General features: G+C 49.7%; 1 protein-coding gene across 4 annotated transcripts in view; it reads right to left on the reverse strand.

Moving 5' to 3' along the window:
• The window catches only part of RPUSD4 (RNA pseudouridine synthase D4), an 87,216-nt gene that overhangs the window by 61,227 nt on the left and 4,055 nt on the right, over positions 1 to 21,934 (reverse strand). For 3 of the 4 annotated variants that reach the window (XM_077964639.1, XM_015116077.3, XM_077964640.1), the window contains exons 4-7: positions 20,094 to 20,187; positions 19,874 to 20,018; positions 18,635 to 18,732; positions 17,787 to 18,061 (exon numbers count right to left, since the gene is read on the reverse strand). In XM_077964639.1, the coding sequence (XP_077820765.1) occupies positions 17,822 to 18,061; positions 18,635 to 18,732; positions 19,874 to 20,018; positions 20,094 to 20,187 (577 nt within the window). In that variant the 3' untranslated portion in view covers positions 17,787 to 17,821. Of the gene's footprint in view, positions 1 to 16,526; positions 18,062 to 18,634; positions 18,733 to 19,873; positions 20,019 to 20,093; positions 20,188 to 21,934 lie in introns of those variants that run through there. The other variant, XM_001112402.5, reaches the window with a different exon arrangement.

Here is a 21,934-nt window from a genome sequence, read left to right on the forward strand (position 1 = left end):
CAGTGCCTAATGTACGGAATGCACTCAACACACGTTTGTTAAACCCCACTCCCCTGCAACAGCAGAGCCCTGCCTCACCCCTCCTGGACTCAGCGCAGCGCTGGTGCCCACCTCTGAGTGGTAGAGGCTCCTGCATTTCTATACAGCAGGGGCCTGGGGAGGCTGGAAGGGAGGTAGAGGGGACCGGTCATCAAACATTTGCAGAGCAGGCTCAGTTAGTTAGTTTGAGAGAGGAGCTGGTGGAGATCATCAGAGGCTAAAGTCCGCCACTGCCCCACAGAGCCCCGGCTGCAGGATGCCAGAGAAAAGAGCGCCATTCCTGCCTCCGTCTCTGTGAAGGGCATCCCGGGCTGGGACCGGATGAGGTGAAGGTGGCTCCTCACTTCCCTGACCAAGGCCCTGCCCGTGGCTCTGACCGCCCTCTCCTCGCCTCTGCCCATCCCTCCTTGCCTTCCTACACAGGTCTTGTGGGGGCTCGGGGCACCCCCATCAGCACCCCTGCATCGTGCGGCCGCTGCTGGGCCTCCCCTAAGAGGGACTCTCCCCAGTGAAAGGAAGGCTGGAGAGAGGACGGGGCAGAAGTTGCCACCCAGAGGAGAGAAGAGAAATTAACACTGAAGGAGAGACTGGAGAGAGAAAATGAGACAGAAAATGAGAGGCAGGGAGGGAGGCAGGTGCGAGGGGACAAGAGTGTAATCTTAACAGAAAGGCAGGCACTAACCAGAGAACACGTGCTGGGGCACAGAGGGATGAATACCTACAAACGCTGAGAGTCAGACAGGGACAGAGACTGGCAGGGACCACAACAGAGGCTGACAGATGATGGGCAGCCTGTCATCTTTTGGAGCCAGGCCCTGTTAGGAGAATTCTTGGCCTCAGTTGATGCTGGTGGCAGGACGCAGTGTGCTTTCCCTTCCATTTTTCCAACTGGAACCCTAAACGCAGCTCCAAGATCTCCCCATCCTCTCTGAGGTTCCGGCGGCAGTCAGACCCCCAGGACAGGTCAGCCAGGTCTCTGGGCCTGAGAGCGGCCCCCCCAGGGCCCACCTTGGGCAGGTGGGGGAGACCGTGGGCTGCCAGGAACAAGGAGCCCCCAACAAGTACAAGAAGGACCCTAAGGGCCGGGCACGGTAGCTCACACTTGTAATTCTAGCACCTTGGGAGGCTGAGGCGGGCGGATCACGAGGTCAGGAGATCGAGACCATCCTGGCCAAAATGGTGAAACCCCATCTCCACTAAAAATACAAAAATTAGTCAGGCGTGGTGGCGTGCACCTGCAGTCCCAGCTACTCGGGAGGCTGAGGCAGGAGAATTGCTTGAACCCGGGAGGCGGAGATTGCAGTGAGCCGAGATCGTGTCACTGCACTCCAGCCTGGTGACACAGCGAGACTCCATCTCAAGAAAAAAAAAAGAACCCTGAGACCCACCAGCCAAACAGACCCTCCCACACCCCTTCCAGGTCTGCACCAGACACAGCTGTGCTAAGTGGTGACCTGAGACCCGGGGAGAGCGGAAACCAGGGAGCTTCTGGGTGTCTTGATGTTGACAGCTTGTCTGCTGCTTAGAGACTGGTCCTTCAGTCACCGGCTGAGAGGACTATCAGGACGGGGCAGGCTCCAGGGGTGCCACAGCCCCGACCCCTCAACAGCTCTGTGCTACCTACCCCGCCTCCCTGGGCTTTCCGACCTCTGCCCTCTCGTGCTCCCCTCCGTTATGGGTCAGGATCCAAGTTCCCCAGGCTTGCTACTTCTCCAGCCAAGTCGCTCCCTGCCCCAAGTTCCACACTGCAGTAACACACCGAACTACTTGCAGGCACATCCAGAAGGCACACCACCCCTTCCTCTGGAGCGCCCCTCCCTTCTCTCCACCTGAAAGCTCTCACCACCCCGTGAAGGCCCCTCCCTTCTCTCCACCTGAAAGCTCTCAGCACACCACCCCTTCCTCTGGAGCACCCCTCCCTTCTCTCCACCTGAAAGCTCTCAGCACACCACCCCTTCCTCTGGAGCGCCCCTCCCTTCTCTCCACCTGAAAGCTCTCAGCACCCCTTCCTCTGGAGCGCCCCTCCCTTCTCTCCACCTGAAAGCTCTCAGCACACCCCTTCCTCTGGAGTGCTCCTCCCTTCTCTCCACCTGAAAGCTCTCAGCACCCCGTGAAGGCCCCTCCCTTCTCTCCACCTGAAAGCTCTCAGCACCCCGTGAAGGCCCCTCCCTTCTCTCCACCTGAAAGCTCTCAGCACCCCGTGAAGGCCCCTCCCTTCTCTCCACCTGAAAGCTCTCAGCACACCCCTTCCTCTGGAGCGCCCCTCCCTTCTCTCCACCTGAAAGCTCTCAGCACCCCTTCCTCTGGAGCACCCCTCCCTTCTCTCCACCTGAAAGCTCTCAGCACCCCGTGAAGGCCCCTCCCTTCTCTCCACCTGAAAGCTCTCATCACCTCGTGAAGGCCCCTCCCTTCTCTCCACCTGAAAGCTCTCAGCACACCACCCCTTCCTCTGGAGCACCCCTCCCTTCTCTCCACCTGAAAGCTCTCAGCACACCACCCCTTCCTCTGGAGCGCCCCTCCCTTCTCTCCACCTGAAAGCTCTCAGCACCCCGTGAAGGCCCCTCCCTTCTCTCCACCTGAAAGCTCTCAGCACCCCTTCCTCTGGAGCGCCCCTCCCTTCTCTCCACCTGAAAGCTCTCAGCACCCCTTCCTCTGGAGCGCCCCTCCCTTCTCTCCACCTGAAAGCTCTCAGCACCCCGTGAAGGCCCCTCCCTTCTCTCCACCTGAAAGCTCTCAGCACCCCTTCCTCTGGAGCGCTCCTCCCTTCTCTCCACCTGAAAGCTCTCAGCACCCCGTGAAGGCCCCTCCCTTCTCTCCACCTGAAAGCTCTCAGCACACCACCCCTTCCTCTGGAGCACCCCTCCCTTCTCTCCACCTGAAAGCTCTCAGCACACCCCTTCCTCTGGAGCGCCCCTCCCTTCTCTCTACCTGAAAGCTCTCAGCACCCCGTGAAGGCCCCTCCCCACCCAGGCCGCACGGGCACTTTGCTAGTGATCTCCTGATGCCTGGGTGCCTCTCCTGCAATCTCTCTGAAACATGTCAGGTGTTCCAGGACAGGGCTACAGCTGCATCACGGCACCCACTAGAGACAACACACAGCCCGGGCCCCTAGGTGATGGGCGGACAAATGAGATGTGGTCAGGATTATAAGCCACACCTCGCCTGACTGGTTCTCCACTTCCGTTTTGTCTTTGCACCTCGGTGGCAGGCGCACTGAGTGCAGAAACTGGATCTTCTGCTTCCTTGCCCCCCCCTAGTCTCAGACAATGTTGGGCATGACAGACACCTGCTGACGGGAAGAGGGGTCAGGTCTTGCTGTGTCCCAAGGGATCCACCTGAATTCTTCAAGGACCCTGTGTTCCGGGCACCAGGGACAAAGCCAGGTCCATGTGTGGCTTCTTTCTTTTCTAGGAGCTGCAAGTTGGAGAGATGCCCTGCCCTCCCCAAAGAATCCCAAACCCTGGCCTGGAGTTCATTCAGGTGGATTTCGGGACAGGCCAGAGGGAAGGGACAGCAACGGAGAGCTGGGGATGGGGGCGCTTTTCCTCGGAAAATAATGAGGCAATTAGAGGAGGCCCAGAGCAGTTCCAGATGTGGCGGCTGACTGCTGAGATAGTGACGTGTACTTCTAACATGTCAGCACGCTGGGGACTGAGGCTGTCTGCAGCTGCTGCAGCTGTCACCTGGCCACACTGCACTGCTGCGGTTACCTGGCCTAATGGTTTTGGAATGAGCTGGGCTGGGGCCCACAGCCTAGAACTCTGGTCTCCAAAACTTCTTGCCAGAAAGAAACTCAACCTCAGTAAGAGCCCCATCTGATGAGGGTTGTCAGAACATTCACCGTCACCTGCCTCGCCTTGAAGTTCAATCCCCTCCAGGTCAAGCTTTCAGGGGAAGCTCAGAGCCTGGCCCTGAGTGAGCGCTGGGGACAGAACACAGCGTGGTTGGATGTGGCCCTAGGCCCGGAGTTGCCTAAAGTCCAGGCACGGGAGACAGGACAGGGATGAAGCCCCTCCGACAGGAAGCAGCCAGTGGCTGGCACTGATCAGGTGCACACAAAGGTGTCTGTGTTCCTGTCTGGCCCTCCCCAGCGGGCCTTGGACCCTGCCCTCTCCATCCCGTATATCCCAGGCGTCCTGAGCTGCCTGGCCTTTTCAGCGATGACTGGGACAGGACACCAGCACTGACAGCTCTTGTCACAGCCCCCCAGGCCTCATTCATGCTGGAGAGGCGAGGACAGCTTAATTCCCAAACTCAGACACAGGACTGCCTGCCGGAGAGCATGGGGCAGCCACTGACCCCCACCCCACCCTCCCCAGGAGGCAGGCACCTGGGAACAAAGGCCCTGGTGTCCCCTCTGCTCTCCTCCCTCCTCTGACCTCCCCTTCCCGTCTTTCTGCACCAAACAGCAGGCACTGATGGCAGTTAAATTGTCCAGGGATGAGTGATGCTGGGGGCTTAGGAGGATGAGAAGGAACGAGCTTTGGACATGATAACCTCAACCCTTCCCTACTCCAGCCCCCATTTGGGGACAGGGAAAGGAATTGATGTCAGATGCAGGGGTTTCGCTTAGCCCCAGTATTCTGGGCTTCTGGCCCCCAAACCAGGAACCAAGGAGCACTGGCTTCATGCCAACACCTTCAAACCAGCCCACACTCCATGTGGAACCCAAGGCCCTTCAGGAGCTGTCGGACAGCCCCAGGGAGCTGCCGGCCATGCTGTGTTCTCCTGGCATCTTCCCATTCCCAGGCCAGCCACCTTGGCTGGGGGTATCTGCCATGACCTTCACTCCCTGAGCCCTTGGTCTTCACATCCATGGTGACCAATCCCAGACGGGGGTTCCCCTAGTCCCATCCAGTTTGGGGAACAACTGTGCCCCTCCCATTTTTGAGGCCATCTCCTAAGCTAGCCTGCAGGCTCCTCATGTGCTCCTGAGGTTTGAACAACCACCTGGGCAGGACCTGCCCTCTCCCAAGTCAAAGCCACTAATTCAGCTTGGAATGCCCGTCTCCACATGCAGTGGGGAGGAACTGAGCCCCCTGTTCTGCTGTTCCTTTCCTAGCTCTCCCCGAACCTGCAGTCAGAATAGCAGAGTTAGAGCTGTTCTTCATTCCCATTAGGACTCTAGAAAGGCTAATGGCTCCAAAGAGCGTAACCGCATGACCCACCTCCTCTCTAGAAAAGGTGCTAGAAATCTAATCAGGCAGCAATATAGCACTGGGGGTAAGTCTGTGCATCCAGGCCTGTGTCCTTGCTTTCTGGGTGCGTGCCCTCGGGCAGTCTGCCCAAGCTGATTTCCTCATCTCTGAAATATCTCCTTCGCGGAAGTGCTGCGGGATTCAGTGAGCTCACACAGCACAGCCCCAGCACCGTGCCTGGCTCGCTGCGAGTGTCCAATGTAAGCCAGCCCCTGCTGCTGTGGCCACCTTCCCCAGCAGCGGCTGGTGTGTGCTACGGGCCGGTGTGTGCTACGGGCCAGTGTGCGCTACGGGCTGGCGCGCGCCGCGGCTGGCGCGTGCCACGGGCTGGTATGTGCTATGTGCTGACTGTGTCTCCCAAATTCCTACATTGAAGACTCAACCCCGGAACCTCAGAATGTGACGGCCCTTGGAGATAAGCCTTTAAGGGGGTGACTCAGTTGAAATGGGGCCTGGAGGATGTGCTATCACTGACTCTGACCAGTGTCCATGTAAGAAGGGGTGATCAGGTCACAGGCCTACACCAAGGAGAAGCTGTGTGAGGGCACACAAAGCAGGTGGCCATTGGCAACAGAGAGGCCTCCAGAGAAACCAAGCCTGCCAACACCTTGGTCTTGGACTTCCAGCCTTCAGAACCATGAGCAAATGAATTTCTGTTGTTTAAGCCACTCAGGCTGTGATATTTCGTTCCGGCAGCCCGAGCAAACTAACACAGCATGACCAGGCCCATCCCTCCCAGCCCACGCACCGTGCAGGATGCCAGGCCCCAGAAAGGACGGGAAGGCCCAGGGCAGGATAGTAAAAGGCCCGACGTCCAGGTCCCTTCTGGGAGGCTTCACTTCCAAGTACAGTCTGGATTTCTAAACTGGATCCAAATATTGAGTTTCTACACTGCCCTTCTCTGAGATGCTGAATTTGTGGGTTCCAGTAAAGGATTAGGGATGTTATGTCTTCTCCTAAATAAGTAATCTCGGCATAACTAGCCTCAGGGTCCTGAAACTAGAAAGGATCTCAGAGATTGTCTTATCTAAGGACTGAGATAATCAACTTTGTCTCATCTGCCCATTTTACAGGTGAGGACAATGAGGTCTGGAAAGATGGTGACACAGCTAGATAGTGGCAGAATTAAAAAAGAACCCAGTTGCCTTCTTTCCATTAGGAGATCTGCCTTTCTGCTCCAAGTGCACACTCGCTCATCCCTGCCTGGGATCTGGGAGGGCTGGAGAGAGGAGAGTCGGGACTTCTCTTTCGGTCTCTCAGCACCTGGTTCACTGGAGACACAGGTTAAGCGTGGGGCTCCCAAGTTAGACGGACACAGGTCAAAACCTAGTTCTGCTGTGCACAGATGTGACCTCGGGAAATCAATGGGCCACTCTGGGCTTCATGTTCGTCATCTGTAACATGGAAACAGAAACGAGGAAGAACAGTATACCCCTCACAAGGCTATTACTGGGAGCTTTTAAATGTAACAGGCTCCACACAGGCAACAAAGGGCGAACACAGAAATCACCATGAGTGCTGGGTTTCGGGGTTTCGCGTGGGAGTAGGGAAAGGAAGAGCGAGTCTCAGCTGTGATCACAGGCCCTCTACGCCTCTTGCTTCCTCTTGTGGAATTTTCTTTCCTAGGCTGGAGAAGTAGGGTGACAAGGGAAATCTGGCTTATAACTCCAGAAAATAAACCCAAAGGTACTTCTGGAAAATTCTGTAACTTTAGACAGGAAAAAGGCCAGACTCCCCGGCAGGGCCAGGACGGGCTGGCAGCCTCTCAGGCATGGCTTGAAGGAGGCCCTGGTGTGAGACAGAGGCTCGGAGGGCCGCACAGAGCCCAGGGCACAGTGGCTTGCTCCCTCCCTGTCCTCCTGTCGCCTTCCGTCTCCCAACCTCTCTTCTCCTCTGTCTTCTTTCCCACAAAGGTGGCACCTTCAGTGGCCGGCGAGTCCCTGGCAGCTGTGAGTGAGTGAGACCAGTCTTGGCAGCTGTCTGTTGGCAATGGAGTTGGAGCATCCCAGCGTCCCGGTGGGGGTGATGCCCACAGCCAGAGGCCCCTCCCAGCATGGGGAGACCCTGATTCCAAGGGGGAGATTCTCGCCTGACCCTCAGAGCGGGCGCTGCATGAAGTGATGACCACACGCCCCTTAAAGCCAGCTGCAGAGAAAGTGGGTGGGTGGGTCTGGCCACCACAAGCTCCTCGGAACACAGGCTGGAGGTTTGGGATGAGGGGCCCAAGGCTGTCCACCTGGGCGGCAGAGAGGCCCAAGAGGACAAGAACCGGCCCCAGAGAACAGAGAGATGAAAGGGGTGATGAGGACAAGCTGGCGTCTTCCTGGAAGCCTGGATGAGAGAGGAGACAGTACCAGCCGCTCTCCCCGTGGGCCTCCCCCCTGCTTGCTCCCTGACCTCGCTGAGCACATCAAAGCGGGAACCCCTTCTCCCAGGCTGGCTCCCTGAATGGCCCAGGTCATCACCGGCTCCTTGAAGCTGCTGACGGACAGATGGTAATCGCTCCCAGCCTGCTGAAAGAGGACGCGGCTCCAGGTCAGAGCTGGGCCTTGGTGGGCTCCCTGCATGCGAGGCTGTCTTGGCTGCCCTCTTCTCGGTCCCCCTCACGGCTCCCTGGGACAGTCTGGTTAGTTTGCCTTGGGGAAAGAGGGTGCTCGGGTGGCTCTGACGCGGGGGTTCACAGGCCCACAGGCACAGCAGGTGAGATGTGCAGAGACCTCAGGGGTCTGAGGACCCCTCAGTCCATGTCAGACAGGCCGTGGGAGCGGCGGAGGATCGTGCAGGGAGGGCAGAGGTGAGGCCTGCCCTGGGGAAGTTCATCACCCAAGAACAGCAGAGGATGAAGGGAACAGCCGGGCCGGCACTCACACACTTAGCGTGTCGAAAACACGTCACTGTAGCAGAGGCGCCCAAGCTGCCACGATTCCTTTCCCTCCACTATTTAGTAAATAATGCAGGGAAATCATCCATTTGCCCGATTTTACTTAGTCAAAATTGTACATAACTATCAGTCAGTGCATCTGATCAACAGAGATAGCAACTTTTCACTACATTAAACCAAAACTAAATCAGCAAAGAGCTAAGAATGCTTGACGTTTAGCTACAATGAACTCACGTGGTAGGTAAATGCCTGTTTCTATTAGGCTTTTGGGTAGTTGAGAACAGCTTGACTATATTTTCTACATTTTTATAATGAACATGTAACAAACACTCTTACCACTGAGTGTGTAGGAATCAAATTCTATTTGAACTTCACTCAAAAAGCCCAAACCATGACCTCCTACTACTCCACCCCCCATGAGAGAAGAGAAAACCCAGTGTCAAGCAAGTTAAAAAAGTAGGGGGTCGAGATTTACAACGCGGGAGTAGCCACGGCGAGGGTTATCGGGGGTTAGAGAAAGACAGTAAGGCTCTTGTGCAGGATACTTCACACTTGATTAAATCCTGCTCCCGTTTTTTTGGAGTAGCTTAGCCTGGAGAGGGATAAAAGCTGGAGTACTGCTGCCATCTGGTGGCAACATCAGAAAATGCATTTTACTTCATTCATATTACTACAATAATAAAACTACATTTTACTCTATGAAATTGTCTATATTTGACCCAGTGTAACCATCAAAAATGAAAACCTACAAAAAAATTCCACTTGGGAAAGAACAGCCTTCAACAAATGGTGCTGGGACGGCTGGCTAACCAGTCAAAAATGGACACCATCCTTACACCACACATAGAAATGATTTAGGATTACAGACCTAAATCTAGAAAACCCTTAGAAAAAAACCCAGAAGGAAATCTGCAAGACTTTGTATTAGGTGATGGTTTCTTAGATATGACACCAAAAGCACAAGCAACAAAAGGAAAAATAAATTGGATGACATCAAAATTGAAAACTTTCCTATTACAAATGATATAATCAAGAACATGAAAAGACAACACAAATGGAAAAAATATTTGCAGACAATACCTCTAATAAGACAGTGGTATCTAGGCCGGGCGCCGTGGCTCATGCCTGTAATCTCAGCACTTTGGGAGGCCAAAACAGGTGGATCACTTGAGGTCAGGAGTTCGAGACCAGCCTGGCCAACATGGCGAAACCCCATCTCTACTAAAAATACAAAAATTGGCTGAACATGGTGGTGCACGCCTGTAAACCCAGCTACTGGGGAGGCTGGGGCAGGAGAATCGCTTGAACCCAAGAGGTGGTGGTTGCAGTGAGCCAAGATCACGCCGTTGCATTCTAGCCCAGGCAACAAGAGTGAAACTCTGTCTCAAACAAACAAACAGACAAAACCAAAAAAAAAAGTGGAATCCAGGATACATAAAGAACTCCTACAAATTAATAATAAAAGCAAATAACTGAATTTTAAAATGGGCAAAAGATTTGCATAGATATTTCTTTAAGTTGTATAGTCAATAAACACACGAAAAGATGCCCAGTATCATTAGCCACTAGTGAAATGCAAATCAAAACCACAGTGAGAAACCACTTCACATCCACTAGGATGGCTATAATCAGAAAGACAAGTAACAACAAGTGCTGGTAAGAAACTAGACCCCTCGTACATTGCTGCTGGGAATGTAAAATGGTGCAACCCCTTTGGAAAACAGTCTGGCAGCTCTAGAAACAGAGTTGCCATATGACCCAGCAATTCCACTCCTAGGTAGGTACCCAAGAAAAGTTAAAACACACATCCACATAAAAGCTTACACATGAATGTTCAAAGCAGCATGATTCACAATTGTCAAAAAGTGGAAACAACCAACAACTGATGAATGGATAAACAAAATTTGGTATATCAATACAATGAAATATTATTCAGCAATATAAAGAAGTAAAATATTGGCCGGGTGCTGTGGCTCACACCTGTAATCCCAGCACTTTGGGAGGCCGAGGTGGGTGGATCACTTGAGGCCAGGAATTCAAGACCAGCCTGGTCAACATGGCAAAACCCTGTCTATACTAAAAATACAAAAATTACCCAGGCGTGATGCCACATGTCTGTAATCCCAGCTACTTCTGAAGCTGAGACATGAGAATCACTTGAACCCAGGAGACGGAGGTTGCAATAAAGCCTGGGCCACAGAGCGAGACTCTGTCTCAAAACCAAAACAACCAAAAAAAGAAGTGAAATAGTGACATATGTTACAACGTGAAGGAACCTTGGACACATGACACTGAAAGAAGCCAGTGGCAAAGAAGCACATATTGTATCATTCTGTTTATACAAGACATCTAAAATAGGCAAATCTATAGGGAAATAATCTTTCTATTTCCGGAAAATAGATTAGCAGTTGTCTACAGCTGGGAGTGGGAATGGGGAGTGAGAGCTTAGAGCAAGCCACTGCCACACGTTGCATAGAAGACCGTGTCGGCCTCCTCGCTGGTCTCCACACTCCTATGTTTCCCGACAAAGTACTCTGCAGCCCTCTGGTGAAGATCTTATGGAGTGAGCTGGGAGTAGGCAAACAGCCCAATAGGCGTGGAGGGTGGTTAGTCCTCGAGAAGTCGTATGAGCAATGTGTGGGTTTGGGGTGCACAGATACATCTAGGAGGTAGGGGCATGTGTGTGGACAGATTGATGGTGGTGAGAAGGCAGGGGCCAGCTGAGCTTTTAGGGTATATCTGACTGAGTACAGGTCACCATGGCCGTGTCCTCACAGCATGTGAAAATACCTAAGAAAGGCCGGGCACGGTGGCTCACACCTGTAACCCCAGCACTTCAGGAGGCCAGGGCGGGCGGATCACCTGAGGTCAGGAGTTTGAGACTAGCCTGGCCAACATGGTGAAACGCCATCTCTACTAAAAATACAAAAAATTAGCCAGGTGTGGTGGCAGGCACATGTAATCCCAGCCACTCGGGAGGCTGAAGCAGGAGAATTGCTTGAACCTGGGGCGGGCAGAGGTTGCAGTGAGCTGAGATCCCACCATCGCACCGCACTCCAGCCTGGGGACAAGAGCGAGACTTCATTTCCAAAAAAAAAAAAAAAAAGCAAAAAAGAAAATACCTGGGAAAGAAGAACTTCACCCATCTGTATAATCAAAATCCCCTTCCCCCCGCAAAGATGGCAGCAGATGCCAGTGTGCCACAGCAGGTGCCAGGAGGGAAGTGAACAGAAATATCCGAAGGCCTCTTGCCTGAAAGGACCCTAAGGCCACAGCCAACAGGGGCATCTATGCAGACAGCCACCAAGGATGGTCACTCGCTTGGGGACAGCAAGGTGAAGGGATCCCCAAGGGGGGACATCAAGAGATGACTAAGGGAGAGGGGGATGGAGAGGAAAACTCAGAGTTCTATAATAATTTGCCTTGCTTTTGTCCTTGTTTCCTGGGAGAGAGAACCTAAATCCTCAGAATTTCCCAAGTGATGGTAACATCTTTGTTATTCATGATGGGCCCTAATAGTTTATGCTAATGTGAGGACTCACACGGGACCTTAGATTCAGGACGGGGGCTGGCCATGCAAAAAGACCGACCACGTGATTAGAAGGTTGGCACTTTGAGCCCAGCAGAACTGAGTTCAACAATGTAGCCAATAGTTCAACCATGACAACATAATGAAACCCCAATAAAAACTCTGGACACCAAGGCTTGGGTGACATTCCCAGTTGGTGATGTACATCCATGTGTTGGGAGGGTGACATGGTAGGCAGAGGACATGGTAGCTTCATGTTGGAGACTCTCCCAGACCTTGCCCGTGCATCTCTTCTTTTAGCTGGTCCTGATTTGTATCATTTTATTGCTATAGCAAAACCACAATAGTAAGCATAGCTAGCGCTTTGCAGAGTTCTGGGAGTCATTCTAGTGAATGATCAAACCTGAGGGGTTTGTGAACAGTCTTGAATTCGTAGCTAGTTGGTCAGAAGTACAGGTGGCTGGGAAACCCCAGAGCTTGCAGCTGGTATCTGAAGTGACGCAAGTCCTGTGGAATGTGCCATTAACTTGTGACATCTGGCCTAACACTGGGCAGCTGGTGTTCAAATTACATTGCCCTGAGCCAGCAGACTTTGCACCCCACTGGGAGAAAGCTGTCTGCATCCCCGTGGCATGCTTTGCACAAGCACTAGCAGGAGGCCATGTTTTTGTATATCCTACCAGGCACTCTGGCTAAAAGCAGTCCAGAGAGCTAAGGACAGCAGACTTAGAAAACATGGTGGGAGGCTGCTCCATTTGCCTGTCCTGGTTAAAACAGGTACTCCCTCCCACAGTGCTCTATCCCCAGGAACCTGGGGATGGTCTCAACAGTCTGTTCTGAGTTTGGTTTCTGGTGGGAACTAGCAGGTTGTCTATGATCCTATTTCTAACCCACTATACCTTTCCACCTTCCAGACCTATCCCATCATAGCTGAAGGGTGGGGATGGTGAAATTGGTGCTCAGGAGATATTAAAGAGGGAAATGCATTTTAAGAGAAGGGTTTTAGAGGGAACTGGTAAAGAATTAGTGGCTAATTGGATTTGGAAGCTGGTGCAAGGGAGGAGTCAAGGGTGAGTCCCAGGTCTCTGGTGATGCCATCTAAACTAAGGCAGGTAAGAGGACAGGAGCAACGGGCCTGGAGAGGGAGCTCCCAAGGGGAGATGACCACAGGCAGATGGATGTAAGATGAGGAGCTCAAGGGGGAGATCAAGGTCAGAGACAGACTTGTGGGTCATCAGCACACAGGTAGAGGATTCCCAAGCTGGCCCAGCTTTCCCTCTGGGACAGGGACAGGATGCCAAGATGGAGCTCTGGGGGGCACCATGATGGGGCCCTTCAAGGAGCCTGGAAGGAGGTCAGATAAGGAGATGCAGGAGGAGTTCATGGAATCAAAGTGAGTGAAAAGCTCAGAGTGGGCGATTTGGTTATCAAATGCAAAGACGTGTGATATGAGGATTGAGAAAGTGCTCTGTGGGCTTAGGCTGGGCGTGCCTAGCACGGAAGAAAAGTGACTATCCAAGAGCTGGCACCTGGAGCAGTTGAGCCAGTACTGCCACCAGAAGGGGCACTGGGAGAGCCGGCCTCCCCGTCTCCTGAGCACAAGCACCTCCCGGAGCTCACAGCAAACACAATTCCCACGTGGGCAAGGAGCTGCTACTTTTCATGGCAAGCCTTTAGTTCTTGATTTTTCATTTTGATTTTTTCTTATTCTCTTTTCAACCAGAGTCATTTGAGCAGAATAGTTCCTGATTTTTTAAATCACATGCATATTGAACTTTGATAAAAATAGAAATTTAAGAAGCCCATTTTCTTATGCTAATTACTGTATATGACTTAATACTAAATCATATATTTTAGCTGGCTCTAATCAGTCTTTCAAAACAGATGAAGCTCATTTTAGGCACATTCCAACCTCCTTTGCTGTGTAACCCATTTCTCAGGTCACACTAACATGTGGTAAAATTCCTCTTACATTATTGTCAGTGATTAAAGATAGACACTGGGCCGGGCACGGTGGCTCATGCCTGTAATCCCAGCACTTTGGGAGGCCAAGACAGGCGGATCACTTGAGGTTGGGAGTTTGAGACCAGCCTGACCAACATGGAGAAATCCCGTCTCTACTAAAAATACAAAAATTAGCTGGGCATGGTGGCACATGCCTGTAATCCCAGCTACCTGGGAGGCTAAGGCAGGGGAATCGCTTGGGAGGCAGAGGTTGTGGTGAGCAGAGATTGTGCCATTGCATTCCAGCCTGGGCAACAAGAGTGAAACTGCGTCTCAAAAAAAAAAAAAAAAAAAAAGATAGCCATTGTACCTAGCAAGACCTGCGCTCGGGCAGTCCAGATCCCACTAAAAATCTGAGAAATGTTAATCCTTTCTTTAGGCCTAAGAAAACACAGGAAAGGAAGAACTTCACCATCCTTCACCCTTGCCTGCCCAACCACAGCAGCAGTGCGGGATGCTACATGGTTTCTGCAAGCCGCTCCCCATCTTCCCAGCCGACACCTGCAGCCCTGGTCTGCGTCCAGACTGCGGCATGCGGGCTACTGTCTGGTCCCTTTGTGGTGCCTCCCTGGGTACCTGGGATTTCATCAAACACCCACAAGACCAAGGGTATCTTCATCTGTCTCCCTGAATTAAAGTCAAAGATCAACATTTCTTAAGTGTCACATTCCTGTCCCTTTATCTCAAGAAGCATCATTTACTAGAAATATAAGCAGTCACACTAGAGCCTGCGGGCTGAATGTGGCCTGCCATCTGTTTTTGCATGACCTGTGAGTTAAGAATGGGCTTTACCTTATTAAATAGTTGGAGGAAAATGTCAAAATAATAATTAGTGTTAGGGACTGAATTGTGTCCACTTCCCTTCCCCGCTCAAAATTCATATATTGAAGCCCAACCCCTAATGGATCTGCATTTGGCAAAGTTTACAAACCAGCGGGTGCCCCCCACCTACCCAACTCCCATTTCAGAGAGTTGGGTCCCACCTCTGTGGCCAGTGTCCTGGGCTAAATGGCCCGACCTGATGAGCAGATTCCCACACCTTGTCCTCCCTGCACGTCTGGTGCGGCGTCTGTTCACAGACCATAGCACCCTGGGACCCCCAACATGGGATCTGACTCCAGATAAATCTGCCACACTTTTTTTTTTTTTTAAATATGTAGTGAGACAGAGTCTCTCTCTCTCTGACACCCAGGCTGAAGAGCAGTGGCACCAGCATGGCTCACTGCAGCCTCCACCTCCTGGGCTCAAGTGATTCTCCTGTCTCAGCCTCCCCAGCAGCTGGAACTACAGGTGTGCCATCGTGCCATCATGCCTGGCTAATTTTTGTACTTTTTTGTAGAGACAAGAGTTTCACCAAGTTGTCTAGGCTGATCTCAGAACTCCTGGGCTCAAGCGATCCTCCCGCCTTGGCCTCCCAAAGTGCTGGGATTACAAGCATGAGCCACCGTGCCTGGCCTACCATACTTCTTAACACAGATCCTTCTCAAGCTCAGATGGTAACTAATTACAAGCAGATGACATGACCTAATATTTGAAGTTTCTCATGGTGTGCTTAAATGTTCTACTAATTTTTAAAAGGCCATTCCATATTTACAAATAAAAGTTATTTCAAACACAAATACATTAAAAAAAACCATGCTTTTATGGCTGACGAATCAACACACAAGAGCATTTCAGTTGACTCTGCCTACCTACAATCACATTCCCTGCACCCTTAAAGTTGCAGATCAACTAGGTTGTCTGAGGTTGTTGTCCTGGTCCTTAAGCACCCCCATGAGTCAGTCGACACTAAAGAAGACAGTCCTTTTATGGAGGCATGGAAGTGCTGCCATCGGCTTCAGAGAGGTCTGGGAAGGTGCAGCAGGGCAGACATCTGCCCCAGTCTCCAATGTGGTGACCCCGTATCCCAGGGAAGCTTAGGAATTCTCAAAAAGTCAACTGTCACTAGCTTGGTAGCTCCCAGTTCAGCAACCAACACAAAACCCAGCACTAAAGCGCTAAAAACTCACAAAGAACAGCAAAGCAGCATTTGTGACAAAGCCGGGCAGAAAAAACGACACAGCTGGTTCTCAGTCCAGCTCCAACGTGCCCGCTTGGGGAACGACAGTCCTGCCTCACACTTACTTGTCAGTAAACCACACAGCTAACCAAATTTTCCCAGCTAATGAGCTCCCTGAGATGAGCGAATGTCTCCAGATACCTGCAGCCTAGTCAATATTCAGTTTGCCAAATTAAAGTCTAGATTTACATCCTAGAGGAGACCATATTTATATATAAGAATATAAATCGTCTGTCACTTCTCCAAATGTATCCTGACTAGCTCCTTCTTTTCTCCATTTTCCAATTCTAACTTTTATTTCCATCATGTGTTCTTCTAAGATTGTTCTCCTTTTTTTGAGACAGGGTCTCACTCTGTCACGAGGCTGGAGTACAGTAGCACAATCATGGTTCACTACAGTCTCAACCTCCTGGGCTCAGGTGATCCTCCTGGCTCAGCCTCCTGAGTAGCTGGGAACACAGGTGTGCATGTGCCAACACACCCAGCTAATTTTTGTGTTTTTTGCAGTAACAGGGTTTCACCATGTTGCCCAGGCTGGTCTTGAACTCCTGGGCTGAAGTGATCTGCCCACCTCGGCCTCTTTGGCCTCTTCGGCCTCTCAGAGTGCTGGGATTATAGGCGTGAGTCACCGTGCCCAGCCTGTTCTCCATTCTTGTGGGTATTCCTGTTCATCTGTTTCCCTGAATTAATGTCAATTATCAGTATTTCCTAAGTGTCACATTCTTGTTCCTTTTTCTTGACTAGCATGGTTTACTAGAAATAGAAACAACAGCAAAAATATTTAGGTCTTATATAAACAAATATAGTTATCTCGTCTGTGCTTTCAAAGTTAAATTTATTATGCACAGTAATGGGTACCACGGAGTCAGGGAAGGGGCTAGAAAGTGGCATCATCTGTACACAGGGAACACATAAAGACTGTCCCGGGGTGTACCTCCCTAACTGTGCTGTCACTCCAACTTTCTTTGTCAGAAAGAAAAAGTAGTGTGAGGTGTATTCGTTTGCAAGAAACAAGGTGGCAGCTGGATGGACCAACTGAGCAGGGAGGCCAAGGTCATTTCCATCTGTCCCTAGTGATGTTCAGTATAGCCCTCCCCTTCGTGAGACCCAAGAACAGAAGATATGCTTCCACAATAGAGATTTTTTTTTTTTTTAATGGCAGCACTCTCCTAACTACACATTCACGGACCAACCAAAGCCATCTCCAAGTCTAGAAAGGACACATACTACACGCAGCTAAAATGCCAACCACTGATCCAGAATTTTCAAGATGGCACCTTTCCCCAAACTTCTATACCATTCATTAAACATAGACTGCAAACTGCTAGCCTGTAGAGCAAATTCAACCTGCAAGTATTATTTGCTTAGCTGCCTGAGCGTCTTTAAAAATTCGATTTAGTTGGCAATACATTGGGAAGTTTCACACAAATATCTAGGTTTCCAGCTTCTCTGAAGAAATAAATGAGAAAATCCATTCCCACATGGCAACAACCACCTGGAGCTAACAACTGTTAGACAGCATGCCACTCCCCGCTACTGCCTTACATCCAGCCAGCTTCGTGTATGCATGTTACCTGCCTGCCATTCACATCTGCTCTCCTGGCTCAGCAAATGTCCCACCTCAGCCTCACACTCAATACCCTTGCACAGGTTCCATAATCAGAGTGCAGGGGGCCACCCACACTATAGCTGGACAATCCCTGGACGCCGGGATATTTGTTAACCATTATGTTCTTTCCAACCACGGGAACCTTCCTAAGAGCTCAAGAGCTTCACTGCTGGATAAAAACAGTTCCTGATCCTGGATTCTGTCCTTTAGTTTTCCTTTTCTAGTCACTGCCCCAGTCTGCCTGGCCCTGGGCTCTGTTCCACATTGGCAATGAGAGCCCACAGCAGGGAGACTTCCAGCAGGCTTTTCCACAGTGCAGCCAAACTATCAGTAAACAGACTTTGTTCTCCATTAAAAGCCCTGGAGCAGCTGAGTTGCTTCACCTTATCCCACCTGGGTCTTATAGAGTCTGTTCCAAGTGAGAAGTTAGCAGAGTCCTGTAAACAAAGAACAGTTCAGAGGCCAACCTGCGCTCCCAGGTACCAGGATGCTCCCACGGTCTTCACTGTGCTCCCAGATGTTCGGCTTCATTGTTCTCATTTTGATCCTGATTTGGCATTTCTAAACCCAGGCGGCGCAGGGAACATACAAAGAAGCGAGGAAGTTTGCAGACCAAGTTGAGATCCTCCTTCCTGGACCCCAGGGCAGGGAGGATCAGCTGCTGGGCATGCAGGTGAAGGGGGATGTAGCGGGCCTTAGACTGTTCCAGCCCCAGCTTCTTCAGGGTGCCCACGGACAGCTTCTATACAAAGAAAGGACAGACCCTTGAGAGCAAGGCCAACAGTCCACCCTTGAAGAACATGCAAAGTCAGGGGACTTCCACTTACAGGGAACCAACACTAACCCCCTGGAAGACACAGTCATGGAGAGCTTGCTTCAGGGGCATGTCTAAGAAGGGCTCAGAACCCAGGTGAGGGAAAAATGACCACACCAAAGTCATTCTTTTTGGCCAGTGCTTTTTGGCCTACCAAGAAAATGGGCTGTGGTATAAGGATGAAAAGGCTTTCCCCGCGGTTCTTTAGCAGCAGCATGAAAACCTGCTCCCAGTCTTCAGAGACACCCTCCACTTGTCCACAGCCTCCCAACAAAATCAGACGAAACAAACGTAACAGTAAGCTTTTCACTAACAGATCCTGCAGTTCCACGAGGACAGTAACTGACTGCTTCTAAATTTCTCTAAAAGCAAGATAACGAGCTTGGTACCATGTCTGAAGACAATGAATAGGCTTTGCTGTAACTCATTTCAGAGATTTAAGAAAAGGAACGCCTAAGTTCTCTCCCGTATCTGTTGCATATTGGGTCAAATTAGTATTACCTGGGGGGCCAACCTGTTCCAGTCTGAGTACTTGTGATCACCAAGTATTGGACAATCCAATCCAAAAGACAAGTGAACTCGAAGCTGATGTTTTATTCCTTAAAAGAGAGAGAAAGAAAGAAAACTTGTGAGGAGCTACAGAAACAATATCAGTATTGGCATCTGCTTCAAATCATATTAAATCAAAGTGCAGTAAACTGGCCAGGTCCCAACTATAATAAAGTATAAAGAATAATACAGCAAACTATAAGCTATGTAGCACCAGCTAGCTTAGGAAGTAAACGTTGTAAATACCCTAAGTACCCCTGTCCACCACAATTCCCTCTTTCCACCATAGATAACCAACATTATGAACTTGCCGTCTACCATTACCCTAACTTTTCAGTAATTTTACTACATAATGGTAAGTAGTATTGATTTGCACATTATTTGAATTGTAGTAAAATATACATAAAATTTCCTGGTTTAACCACTGGCATTATACTAAATGCCAAGTCAGTGGCATTAGGTGTATTCACACTGTTTTTGCGACTGTCACCACCACAATCTCTAGAACTTTCTCATCTTCCCAAACTGAAACTCTGGACCCATTAAACAACAATTCCCCATTCATCTCCCCTCCTTTACCCTAACCTAAGATTTTGGCAACCACCATCTACTTTCTGTCTCTATACATCTGACTCTTCTAGGTACCTCTTCACATGAGTGGAATCATACAGTATTGGCTCTTTTCTGCCCGGCTTATTTCACTTAGCATAATGTTTTCAAGGTGCATCCATGCTGTAGCAAGTGTCAGAATGTCCCTTCAATTCTTTGAAAGCTGAAAATAACATCCTATTTTCTGTATATGCTACATTTTGTTTCTCCACTCATCCCCCAATGGTCACTGGGATTATCTTCACCTTTTATTACTGTAAATAACACTGCTATGAATATGTGTGCAAATATTTGATGATTTTGGGTATATACCCAGAAGCGGAACTGCTGGATCTTACGATAATTCTCTGTTTAATCATTCTGAGGAGCCACTCTGCACAGTTTTAATAGAGGCATTCAAACTGTTTGTATTCTTTTGCTAGTCACAACCATCCTTATGGGAGTCCCCGTAGCCTCCGATCAGCACCAGAAGCACATTCTCACACAAGTCAGCCATAGCACCAGCTGCTCGGAACGAGGCCCCGGACAAAACCTGGTGGCACAGGGTTGTGTGATCCCACTGCGGAAGAGTGACACTCTCACCTGTGATGGGCTGGAGCTCCACGAGGGCGGAGGAGAGAGTACTGCTGAGCACCTGGTACCGAGTTACAGCAACTTGTGCATTCCGGCTATGCCGCACTTTCACCATTTTCCCATTGTCCATGCGGTAGCTCGGGGACAACGTCATCTGAAGCCAAAGAAATCAAGATATGATTCTCAAGGAAGAGCAGCAACCCCTGCCTCAGGGAGGCTGCCTGCCCACCTTGTGGTGCTGCTGCTGGCCTTGCGCTTCCTTCTCCACAATGGGGATGTCCACGACTCCTGCTGAGGGCATGGGGACACGCACAGTGATGGCCCTGGGGGTGACACAGATCACTGCTTTAGCCAACCAAGCCAGAGAAGACCTCCTAGATTTGGCCACTTAGAGGATTTCACACTGGACCTTCTGCACTAACACGTGATCTCTTATGATTGAAGGGTCGTGCAAGATTCTCTTGGTGTAATGCTTAGCCTGAGAGCAGATAGATTTCACAAGCTTATCTTTTTTACTATTAAAGTCATACATGCTAATTGTAGAATACTTGGGGTAAAAAAAGAAAAAAATTATATTAATAACATGGTCTTCCCAGCCTTTAAAAATGGATAAGTACAGTTAAAATTATGATAATTTTGTATTGTTTTTCTTTTTCAAATAATAAAAGATTGTAGATTCTGACTGCATGCTAAATGAACAAATGAATAAATAATTGGATGAATGAACCTAAGAAAAAATTCAGAGAACTGTTCCTGGCTCATTTGCCACATAGGTAAAACAGGAGGGAACTGTACCCAAAGAAGTCACAGGGGCAGGTGCAGTGCCTCACACGTGTAATCCCAATACTTTGGGAGGCCGAGGCGAGTGGATCACTTGAGGTCAGGAGTTCAAGACCAGCCTGGCCAACATGGTGAAACCCAATCTCTACTAAAAACACACACACACACACACAATCAGCCAGACATGGTGGCATGCACCTGTAACCCCAGCTACTTGGGAGGCTGAGGCACAAGAATCGCTTGAATCCAGGAGGTGGAGGTTGCAGTGAGCCGAGATCATGCCACTTCACTCCAGCCCGGCGACAGAGCAAGACTCCGTCTCAAAAAAAAAAAAAAAAAAAAAAAAAAGAGAAGTCCTAGGAACCACAACCACAACTCAATAACTCATTCCAAATCACTTCTGTTGGTGCTCTCCCTCTCATGACCTCACAGACAGGTAGGAGACTGTTTAATCTGTCTGTATATTTATGCCTCTTTCAGGTCAATGATGGGAGATTCTCTCTGGGTACCTGGTGGTCTGTTGTATAATCACTAACCAAGGGGTCAAAATCCCACTCAGACACACTGTTTCACAACATAGACACTCCATTTCAGTTTGAGCTACTATCTGGTACATTTTATCGTATTTTATAGATTTTATAGATCTTCTGTGACAAGATTGCCCTTCCTAATGATACGACACTACAACTCAAGAATGCCCAATCAGCAAGACCCAATTGATTGATTTCAATTCCTCCATGAACCCGATACCGAGAATGGTTACCAATTTTGAACCTTAATGGACATTTTTCACAAATAACATAACATGTATTTTGTAGTCTTAACATTTTGATAGCTTGAATAGATAAAATAAGTCTCTATTTTTTATTTTTTAACTTTTCCTATGAACTAGGTACTGTTAAATATTTCACATGACTCAGTCTTATTTAACCATCTCATAAATCCTATTATTTGCATTTGTCATATGAAGAAAACAAAGCTTATGGAAGTTTAATAACTTGCCCAAGGCCCCACAGCTGGTAAATGACACAGTTGAGAGTTGAACACAGATCTTTTTGAGGTCTTAGCGACTGTCCTAAATTCCTCCATTCTCTATAATTTTATTATAGTTGTTCTTAAATTTGATTGTATATCAAATTTAAAAATACAGATGCCAATCCCCACAACCATCAGACTTATGAATGAGAACCTCGTGGGTAAGTCTCAATCATACAGAATTTTAAAGGGCTTCTCAGATCACAAAGTATCTGCAAAATCTGTAATCTAAAAAGGACTAACATTCAAAATATA

This window comes from Macaca mulatta, chromosome 14, assembly GCF_049350105.2.
Source record: "Macaca mulatta isolate MMU2019108-1 chromosome 14, T2T-MMU8v2.0, whole genome shotgun sequence".
Taxonomy (NCBI): Eukaryota; Metazoa; Chordata; class Mammalia; order Primates; family Cercopithecidae; genus Macaca; species Macaca mulatta.